This window comes from Trichosurus vulpecula, chromosome X (assembly GCF_011100635.1).
Source record: "Trichosurus vulpecula isolate mTriVul1 chromosome X, mTriVul1.pri, whole genome shotgun sequence".
Taxonomy (NCBI): Eukaryota; Metazoa; Chordata; class Mammalia; order Diprotodontia; family Phalangeridae; genus Trichosurus; species Trichosurus vulpecula.
This window is the reverse complement of record NC_050582.1, coordinates 2,131,511-2,142,797: the sequence shown is the minus strand read 5'-3', so window position 1 is coordinate 2,142,797 and position 11,287 is coordinate 2,131,511. Positions and strand designations below refer to the sequence as shown.

The following is an 11,287-nucleotide window of genomic DNA, read 5'->3' as shown; positions in this document are numbered from 1 at the left end:
AAACAAAGGCTGGCGAAATTTCTTTTTGGCTCTAGCAATTCTGCAAGAGAATCTCCTAAGTAGTAGAGGGGTTTCCATCTTCCTTAGAGGAAAGGGAAACCCTTCCCCCACCCCATCCCCCGCACCCCCCAGCCAATCACAGGTCCTAGAGGTACTTAAGGAATCAACAGTTATTAAGGCATCTTTTGGAAAAATAAACAGATGATCACTGTCCTGAATCCATCTTTGGTGTTGTATTGGAAGTCTGGGTGCTGCTGTTGCATACTAAGTTTGCCTCAGATGAGGTCCTCCAAAAGCTGACCATTCTTCAGGGTAATGAGGGTTAATGAGTTATCTGAGTTAATGGCAACTGAAGAGGAATTCTATGGACCCCTCACCTGTTGTGACAGCTCAGGAAGACAGTGAGCCTGGAAAGATCGGGATCCACTGATACCCGGAATGCAGACCCTTCTCAGGCTGTCTCTCCTTTTAAGGTACCTACCGAGATGCCTGCTCAAGGCTGGTTAAATGGAATCGAATTCGTGGAGGAAGAAAAGCTCTAGAGTCACAAGCCTCAGACGCTTACTAGCTGTCTGACAAGTCCCTTCTCATCCCTGGGCCTCAGTTTTCTCCTCCGTAAACAGATGGGTTTGGACTCGATGGTCTCTAAGCTCCCTTCCAACCCTAGCTCTAAGCCCCAATAATTAATTGAATTTTTAATTTTTTTTAGTATTCATCAAATTTTTTTGTTCAAAATTCCCTCCCTCCGATACGATGTCGATTATACATGGGAAGTCATGCAAGACATATTTCCATATTAATCATATCGGAAAAAAAACCACGAAAAATAGTGGAAAACAATCTCGTCCGATCTGCCCTCAGAGCAGACTAGCTATGTCTAAGACTCGACCAATCAATAGATCACAGCTTTCGCCGGGCGAAGAGGGGCAGGACACCTTGGGAGCCAGCAGCCCCGCCCCCAGCGTAGCTGTGTGTTCTCACGTCCCGGAAGGGAAACCCCAGGAAGGCCCCTGACCTAATTTTCCCCGCCCCTACCGGTCACGCTAGCAACCCGCCCCCATCCCTCCTAGTCTCTATTTCATTGGTCAGAGTATTGAAGGACCCGGACGCCGTTGGCTGGCTCGACTACTGCCTGATTGAGGTTGATCTAGGGTGGCCGCTAAGAGGTAATTGCGCTCTTCAGGCATATCATTGGGCTTCCGCCTACAGCGTAGCTACGTTCTCACGCCCCGGAAGGGAAACCCCAGGAAGGCGGGGCATAGAGGTCCCTGACCTAATTTTCCCCGCCCCTACCGGTCTCGCTAGCAACCCGCCCCCATCCCTCCTAGTCTCTATTTCATTGGTCAGAGTATTGAAGGACCCGGACGCCGTTGGCTGGCTCGACTACTGCCTGATTGAGGTTGATCTAGGGTGGCCGCTAAGTGGTGATTGCGCTCTTCAGGCATATCATTGGACACCACTGTGGGACCTTCAACCACATTCGGCAATCGGATACCCGGAAGTACAAACGGAAGCGGAGGCAGCAAAGTGGAAACATGGCGCCCAAGGGGAAGAGCGGCTCTAGCAAAGGAGGGAAAGGTAGGACGATCCGAGGGAGCCTGGAGCCGAGGCTTCGTGTGTCTTCTCCCTGAGTGTCTCTAAGATCACATTCAAAGTTCTCAGAGGCCTTATGCTTGCGTCCCTGCACCTTCCTTTTCTCATGCTCTCTGTTGTTTTCCCTCCCCCACCTCCGCACTTATCATTTCTCGGGGTGGGGGGAGGGGAGGCGAAGGGAGACTCATCTCCCTCCACTTCCCCAGCCTGTCACTTAAGGGGGGGGTGCTCCTCTCTCCCTCTGTCCTCCGGCCTATTTCATGGGGGGGGGGGGTCCCGCACTCTGCACCCTTGAGCCTGTCACTTCATGGGGGGAGGGGGAATCCTCCGGCGCTGCACCCCCCGGCCGTCATTTCAGTGGGGAGAGGCTTCCCGCACCACCCCTCTCACTAGAGCGCTGTTCAGCAAAAGTGACTCGTCTCTAGGGTTAGAGGTGAACACCAGGTCCAGACCATCTTGAATAACTTCGGGGTGGCGCATGGAGGTTAGAGGGGAGTCATCCAGGATAAATCTGCTTTCGTTTCAAAGGTTCGAACTCTTGGAATAGGGAAACAGGAAAAGGGGCGGGGTGGGGCCAGCTCAGCCCCTTAAAGGATGAAGTGCATGGAGGGTGGCGTTAAATTTGAATTAACGACAGAAACAAGAATTAGAAGACAAGTATCCATTAGTTTCTTTTCAGGCCTGACTGAAGAACATTCAACAGGTGCAACATTAAATGTAAACGTAGCAAACGTCAAAATGAAAGCGAGTCGCAGAAAGGGTGTAAAGCGCAGGCTCCGACAATATCCCATACGCAGGAAACACGTTTGGTCCAGACATACTGAAATGAAAGGATGAACATGAAAAGCTGGCTTGGCCCTAAGGACATTGGACAAAGTCGAATAGAAACCAGAAAGCGATCATGGAAGAGCAAGGGAAAAAAAAAGCCTAAAAAAACCCCCAAACATATTGTGAGAGAACGTAGTAACTCCAACAAAACATAAGAAATGCTAGTTCTGAAAAGAATATCCAGGCTCTAATACACCATTGGTTGGACTGTAGACTAGTAGGAGCATTTTGGAGGACAACACGTCCATGTGTAAGAAGAATCATAAAATTGATTTCTATTTATCCTGTGATTCTGTTGCTAGGACTTTAGTCTAAAAATACAATGAAAAGATGGGACTTGTCTCTACAAAGGTGGGAAACAACTGGCAATAATACAGATCCAGTAATGGGAAGATGGCTGAATAAATTATGGCAGGTTAATGTAGCGGAATGCTAGAGTTACACGAAAAGCACAAATAGTAAAAATAGAGGCAGACATGAAGGTGTTGCTGGGAGGTGAGGCAAGATCAGATTAGCAGAACCAAAACTGTAGAAACGCTGACTACAGCTATGCGTACACGTACGCACATTGAAATATATATTAGTATGTATATCTCGAAGCAAACAGAGGTGACAGAATTACAGATTGACTTGGAAAAGGAACAAATACACCTTGGTGGGAAGTAGGAATGAACGTTGGTATCTGATTAATTCCGTGGATTCCACTTTGTTAAACGCTGAGACTTTCATGTAAGATTTTATACATCATTTTGTAGGTTTATTTAATTATTAGTGTTTGTGGATAGTTATTGCACTTGTAATAAAAACATGTACAATTTTCGTGTTCATCTTTTTAAACTACACATTTATTTTGGCAGAAAAATATACCTAGGGGCAGCTAGGTGGTGCAGTGAGTAGAGCACTGGCCCTGGAGTCAGGAGGACCTGAGTTCAAATCCGGCCTAAGACACTTGACACATTTACTAGCTGTGTGACCTTGGGCAAGTCACTTAACCCCAACTGCCCTGCCCCCCCCAAAAAAGAAAGAAAAATGTACCTAAGCAAATTTTAGTTCTAAAAATTTCAGTGTCAAATACTCATGTTACCTTGCTGTATTAGAATTGACTCTCCTTCCATGACTTCAAAAGAATGTTTTTAAAAGAATTCCTGTTCTCCTTTCCTTGAATAAAGAGTTGCATATACCAATCATCACAGTCTCTGTGTTGGGTTGAGTTTGTCCAGCTCTTTCTTTTTTCAAAAGGAGGCTCGTTTTGTGGATGTGAGTATGGGTATGTGGATTTGAAGGGGGTATCCAGAAGTGGCTGTGATGTAAAAAACAAGGCATCAGTGGAATGCTTTTTTTTTTAATGGATCTTACATCTACTATTGAAGTTTTGGCAAATAATCTACATTAGGGGGATGACTCTTTTGAGGCCACTAGGTGGCGCAGGAAGCCAGTGGAGAGAACATTGGGCCTGGAGTCAGGAACTTCACCCTGTCAAGTTTGGGTGATAAGAGCACCTGCCTTCCAGGGTTAGTCATGAGGACCAAATGAGATCATACTTGTTAAAACACTTTGCAAACCTTAGAGAGCTATGTAAATACTAGTTCTTCTTATTTTATAGAGGGGGGAAAAAGAATGTTCCTGACTAGTAATTTGAATCAAATCTCTACTTTGTCTTCCAACTCTTTTGTGTAGTATTTCCAGTTCTCCTGACCAATTCTGTCTGGTCTTGGTTCTTGGTAGCGGCACCCTCTGGAGCCATTACTTCATAAAGCACCTCCCTAGACTGTTGAGCTGTGGATTTTCTGTCCCCCACAATAGAGGATGCATGTATTGACCCAACTATTGGTGAAGTTGACCCTGTTTTGTTTGGAGTTGGAAGACACGCAGAAGCAGATGGGGTAGAGATGTGGCCATGCTGATTTTCTAGGGCAGTTCTCATTTCAGGAAAAGAAGACAGACTTTTAAAAAGTGGGATCGATGCTTTTTAGTTTTCCATTGCTGTCGCTTCTGAGTACATACCCCCCAAATTGTAGCCAAGATAAGGAGCTCAGCAAAAACTCCCCAGATGGTGGCAGTGTTGAAAGCCATGTACACCCCTGTCAGCTGTGGCTTTCTGGTTTGATAACTTGAGGTGGGGGGAGGGGGCAGGAAATATCACAACATGAACTAAATAAGTGCCCTTTTCTCTTTGGTAAAGGGGGAGCAGCTTCTGGGAGTGAGGGTGCAGATAAGAAGGCTCAGGGTCCCAAAGGTGGTGGAAATGCAATAAAGGTGAGTTGTGATGATCTCATGTCTTCTGAAGTGTTTCACTGGGGCTTAAGAAACCATATGCACCATTAACGGGTATTTCAAATATATTGAGCGTAGTCATGAAGACAGGTACACTCATGTGCATTGTTGATGGAGCTGTGAAATAGTCTAGCCATTCTGGAATGAAATCTAGAATCATGCTAAGAGAGAGCCAACTTCTAGGCATATACCCCAACATAGTCAGACAAAAAGCCCCTGTGTACACAAAGTGTTGATAGCAGCACTTTTTGTGATAGAAGGAATTGAAAACAGAGTTGATACCCATCAATTGGGAATGGCACATCAAGGTAATGGAAGAAATGAGGTGTGTGACAGAGAGAAGTGTGGAAGGAAAGGTGTCCACGAACTGATGCGGGGCAGATTGTCTACAACAATGTCAGTTTCAAGAACAGTCAGCAAAAAGCCCTGCGAGCCAATGCTGCAAACTTACAAAGAACAAGCCAAGATATGAGAGGGACCCCACCCCCCGCCCCTTTGTGTACTACATTGGCCATATTTTCAGACTTTTTTGCTTTATTTACCAGTTCTGCTGGTGATTTTCCCCCTTTTATGTCTTTAAAAAACGTTATTTGGTATGTAGGATAGCCCTCTGATACTGTAGAACATGATGGTGATAGAAAAACCAAATAATATCAATCAAAATATATTTTCCAAAAGAAAGGATGAGAAAAGTCTGGGCAGATTGACAGGAACTAAGATCAAGTGGGGGCAGCAGGACCCAAAAGCAGTAAGCAAAGTGAGAAATGGGCCTGACTGGCGGCCCGAGCAAATGTCCTTCTCCCGAATCCGTGCAGAGGCATGCACTGGCCGGTGGCTTAGTTTTGCTGACCTGCTTTTCCTCCCTCTCTTTGTCTTATCTATTAGAAGATGTGGTTCCCAGCAGGGGAGGGCTATCCATAGAAACAGGAGACAATGGAAAAATGAACAAAATGTATGTACTGAGCCAGACCTCCTGAGATGACTTGGTTTTGGGGGACGTTCTTCAGGACATGAAGGTGCTGTTTTAGGAAAATGACAGCTAGTGAAGCCTAGCAAGTGTTCACTTTGACTAAGTTTACAGACTTTTCCCCTGAATGAGTGGCCTTTGTCTCTGTGCTGCCCAATGGGCAAAACAAGTAGAGATACAACAGACAAAAGGGGAAAATGTGAGAATGTCAAAAAGTTCAGCAAAACTAGCACAGAAAGGTATACATGAGGTATAGTGCTCCACACCCATGGTCCTTTAGGGCCAGGCTTGGCTCTCCTAGTTTGGGAATATTCACTTTCGATCCTTTCGTTGTTTTGGTTCTTTCCATTTCCATTGTGGTATCACTGTATCATTTTCTTGGTTTTGCCTCACCCTGCATCAGTTTGTAGAAGTCCTCTTATACTTTTCTACATTCACCATTTCTTATAGGACAGTAATATTCCATTATTGGATCACCATTTGTTTAGCCATTCCTCAGTTGGTGGGCATTGATTTTGTTTCCAGTTCTTTGCTACCACAAAAAGGGCTGCTATCTATATTTTGGTGTGCATGCAACTTTTCTTTTTTTCGGTCACTGACCTCCTTGGAATATCTGTCTAGCAGCATACCAGATTATTTTCCCGAAGGGTTGGGCCAATTCATAGTCAAGTCAACAAGCATTTCACAGTAGTGTGACACCCCCAACATCGTCCATTCCCATCTTTTCCAGTTTGGGGGGTTTGAAATTTGCAGCAGTCTTTCATATGTGTGACGTTAATCCTTTATGATTCTTCTTTGGGCATAGTTAGGCCTTTAACCACATTGCTCTTGGGGGATGGCTTTTGGTCTTATATATTTCTGTTAAGTGTCTCTATATCTTGGATACCAAACCCTTATCCTAGATACTTGATACAAAGATTTTCTTCCCATCCGACTGCTTCCCTTGATACGTTTTCATTTGTGCAAAAAGCCTTACAATTTCATGTAATCAAAATGTTTTGTTTTGCTTTCTGAGATCATTGTGCCTTGTTTGCTTAAGACAGAGGTAGGGAACCTGCCACCTCAAGGCCACGTGTGAATCCAAACTTCATAGAACAAATCCATCAAAGGGCTGCACTTGAGGATCTAGAGGGCCACCCATGGCCTCGAGGCCACAGATTCCCCTGCCCTGGGTTAAGAATTCACCTGTTGCCCCTAGCTATGAAAGGTACCGACAGACCCTTTTTCAGTTACCACTTCACTAGTCAGGATAACACAATTGATTCTTGTGCTATGAGAAAGGGTTTGGGGTGATAGAAAGTACTGTGGGTTTCCTCTTTGTCTTGTAGGTCCGACATATCCTGTGTGAAAAGCATGGCAGAATCATGGAGGCCATGGAAAAACTGAAGTCTGGAGTGAGATTCAATGAAGTTGCCTCACAGTACAGTGAAGACAAAGCCCGGCAGGGGGTACCTATTTCTTACCAGCTAGCACTATGCCTTAGCCCTAACCCTAATCCTCAATTTGTGCTAACCCTGAATTTTTTTCTCATTCCTCCGGCTCCAACATGCCAATAAACACATCATCTGGTGACGGAACATGTGCCTAGTTCAAGGCCTTAGCCAGGAAGAGCTGGAAGTAGGCAGTGACCCCCTGAAGCAGTGGCTGTCCTCTTTGGGTTGTCCCTTCAAACACAGTGCCCACTGATGGGAAGGTGAAAACTGGCTTTAAAGATGCCAGTCTCCTCTCCCTTTCTTCATAGCTACTCTGGAGCTTTGTTTGAATTGGGGACCCACTGAAGTGAAGGAAGGACAGGCCCTTCTGCCTCTTCTGGTGCTGACGTGGAGTTACTAAGGGCTACTGGACTTAATCAGGAACTTCCACTTTCTCTTGTGACCCAGATCTTCTTTCTACAGTCTCCATGGTCTGCTCTCAGATTTTTCTTTGAGGAAGGTAACAGATGCACAGTGGATGCCCCACTCTTCAGCTTGTGTATAACCGATTTCTTTTGGGTTTCTTTTTTTTCTCCAGGGAGATTTGGGCTGGATGACAAGAGGGTCCATGGTAGGCCCGTTCCAAGAAGCAGCCTTCGCCTTGCCTGTCAGTGGCCTGGACAAGCCCGTGTACACAGACCCCCCAGTGAAAACCAAATTTGGGTACCATATTATCATGGTTGAAGGGAGGAAATAAACTAGTAAATGAGTTGATTTTTCTGAACCTCAGACATCTAATGATTTCAGGTGTTTTTTCAAGGACGGTTCTTCTCTAATGCCACCAGGGCATTAGAGACTCCACAGTGCATGGAGTCAGGAAGCCCTAAGTTCAAATCCAGCCTCAGACACTTACTAGCTCTGTGACCCTGGGCAAGTCACTTAACCCTTGCATGCCTCAGTTTCCTCAGCTGTAAAATAGAGAATAATAACAGCACCTATCTCCCAGGGTTGTTGTAAAGGCTAATGAGATACCATTTCTATACTCTAATAATAAGCTGTAGAAATGTTTGTTCCCTCCCCCCTCTTCCATGGTGTTCTTGAAGGCTGTGCCAATGGAGCATGAGCTCTGGCTTGGAGATTCTCCTGGGCTGGAAAAGCTTAGGGCTAGGCTTTGCTTAGCAGACAGGCCTACTTTCAGAAGAACAGCCTGCCTAGGACATTCCTCTGTCTGTTCCCAAGCTGCAGCCTTTCTTTTTCCTGGTGTAGCCCCTCACTCTTTTCTTGCTCCGTCTCCAGAACTTCCTCCCATCTAGCTCTTTTATGTCCTGTAGCTTCCACCTCCCTGCTTGTGACCTTCACTGAAGCCTTCCTAAGTGAGAGTCCTCCCCTCCCTCTAAAATAGCTGATCAGCTCAGATCCAGGAGCTGCACCCAAAGATCCCTCTGATCTGAGTGAGCAGCCATGCTTCCAAGCTGAACTAGTGGCTTTGGCCCAGAATGGAAGGTAGGAGCTGCCTCCGTGTCAGACCCTTGTGGTCACTTTCTTCCTGCTGTGGTCCTCATGCGTCTTTAAGGTGTTACTCCCAAGGCTTCCAGATTCTTCTTGCTCCTTCCTATGCTCCCTGTGGAGTTGGTAGTTTAGAGGTGTGCTAGCCCTAGTGCAAGGGACTCCTGCTGCTGCTCTCGTATCCTCCTCTGGTCCTTGCATATCTCCAGCTGGAGCATTTCTCTTAAACACCAAATAAAAGGCCCCGATTCTTCTGTAAAGCCCCTTTAGGGCTCACCAGCAGACCCTGCCACCTAAGTACTGACAAGGCCAGTATGTAAATTATTTGGTAGCCCAGGAAAGAGGATCTGTGATCTTGTCAATTCAGAAGGTCCCTCTAATGAGGTGGAGAACAGTCCCTCCATCCTCCAAATCTCTTGTTCATTTATGATTTCCCATACATTAACTACAAAGATTCCACCCAATGTATACAATGTCCCAGTGGTAGAGCACTCTCACTTTAAACCTGTTAAGTCAGTTAGCATCGATTGAACACCTGCTGTGTGCCAGGCATTGTGCTAAGCACCAGGGACAAAAAGAAAAGACAGTCCCTGCCCTCAAGGTGCCCCCAGTCTAATGGAGGAGTTAGCATTGCAAACAACTGTGTACTAATGAGATATACAAGAGAAATGGGAGCTAATCAACAGGGAGAGGGCCCTAGTGTTAAAGGGGGTCGGAAAAGCTTGCAGAACGTGGGCCTGTAACAGACGTGAAGGAAGCCGGGAGGCAGAAATCAGCAATTCTGCATTTGGGAAATGGAGTCTTTTTCAAGACATTCACTGGATCACCGAGTATGTGGAAAGGAGGAAGGGGCCAGGTTTCAGAGGATTTTGAATGACAAATAAGAGTTTATATTTAATCCTAGAGGTGATGGGGAGTCACTGGAATTTGTTCAATGTGGGGGATGGTTTGACATCATCCGGCTTGAGCATTCAGGCACGCCGCTCTAACTAGTGAGCCTTCTCTCTGCTCTCACATGGGTTTTAGTGAGACAAACACCAGATTTGGGCTCAGAAGGCCTTAGTTCTAGGCCCTGCTCTGCTACTTACTACCTGTGTGACTTAGGCAAGTCAATTAACCTTTATTTCCTCAGTTGCAAAATGAGGACACTGGACAAGATGATCTCTAGGGGCCTTTCTAGTTCTAAACCTCGTGATCCCAAGGAACTTGCCACGGTAAGAGCCGAGCTACGTATGCAGTAGAATGGGACGATCCAGACAAAGGTTCTAGGAGTGGGGTGACCTAGAAAGTAGCTTCTGAGCTGGGCCTAAAAGGGACAGATTTCATTAGGCAGAGCTTCCTGACTTACGGAGGAATGTAGAAATGCAAGGGAACATACGAGGGGATTGGACAAGCTTGGATCGGTTGTAGTTTGTGAAGGGCAGTCATGAAGCAGCAGTGGGAAGATAAGTTGGAGCCAATTTGTGGAAGGCTAAGGAGTTTATTGTCTGGGCACTAGGAAGCCACAGGAGGGTTTTGAGCAGGGGAGTGACACCTTAGTGCTGTGTGACAGATGAATTAGAGGGAGGGGGGCACATTCAGAAGTCATTCGAGTGATCTAGACCAGAGAGGGGAGGGAGTGAGAAGAGCAGTTCTGCTCTTTTTAGTTTTCAGGTGCCGTTCCCAGATCGATAACTGACACGATTTCTGTAGCAATAAGTTGTAATCCCAGCTCAGTCTCAGAGCAAAAGGTTAAGAGATGTGAACATGCTAGCTTCTGCCTGGACTGTGTGGCTACTTTTCCCAAGGTCACTGCAGCAACATTCCAGCCTCAGGTCTTTACTCACTAAGAACCCAAGGAAGGATTTGGAAGGCCCCCCGGCTGCTACACCACATTGGCCCAAACTACCAAGCCTGAGAAAAGCACGAATTCCTCAGCATAATGTAGTGGCTGAGAAACATACTGATGCTGTCACAGTGCATAGAGGACTGGGCCCAGAGTCAGGAAGACCTGAGTTCAAATGTGGCCTCAGACACTCTACCTGTGTGACTGTGGGCAAGTCACTTCACAAACTGCCTGCCTCAGTTTCCCCAACTGTAAATTGAGGTTAATAATGGCATCTCCCTCACAGTGTGGGAGCCCCAGTAAACTGGTACTCCTGTTCTCTGCCATTTGATCCTAGACTAGGTGAAAACTCCTTTCTCCTGTTTTTTGCTCCTCACTTTCATCCCCAGCCACCTCAGCCCCATCCTGCTTTTCCCTCCACTTCCATTGTGTCTTCTGCAATGCTCATTCTATTATTAACAAACTCCTCCCCCAATCCCCGACACCCCAACCCCGAAGACACTCCATCCCATGCCCCTCTTCCAGTACTCAATGCCCTGAACATCTTGGGCCAGGAGAAATAGGCTGACTCCTTGCTGTTCTCTCCACTTCCAGGCCCTCCCTCTGCTGCCTAACCAGCTATATCCTTGTGAAGCCAGCCATCATCAGCCTCTAAGCCATTTGCCTTTTCCTTTAGGAGGTCAGAGACGGCTCTGTCTTCCTCTACACTCCAACACCTGCTTATACCTGGGCAAGATTGCCTCCCCCCTCTCCCCTCCCCAACCCCCTGAGCCCTACCTAGTTCATTAACCTCAGCTATTAAGACCTTCACACCTAGGGCATCCATACCTTTGGTGCCTGTCCTCCAGCATGCAACCATTCTGACTACAACTTCCCATTATT

General features: G+C 46.4%; 1 protein-coding gene across 1 annotated transcript; it reads left to right on the top strand.

The window, feature by feature from the left end:
- The first annotated feature begins 1,483 nt into the window (after positions 1–1,483).
- PIN4 (peptidylprolyl cis/trans isomerase, NIMA-interacting 4) lies at positions 1,484–7,863 on the top strand. The gene is made up of 4 exons (XM_036740104.1): positions 1,484–1,578; positions 4,604–4,677; positions 6,991–7,110; positions 7,673–7,863. Exons 1-4 carry the CDS (start codon positions 1,536–1,538, stop codon positions 7,829–7,831), a joined length of 396 nt encoding a protein of 131 aa, XP_036595999.1. The 5' UTR covers positions 1,484–1,535; the 3' UTR covers positions 7,832–7,863.
- The last annotated feature ends 3,424 nt before the right edge of the window (positions 7,864–11,287 follow it).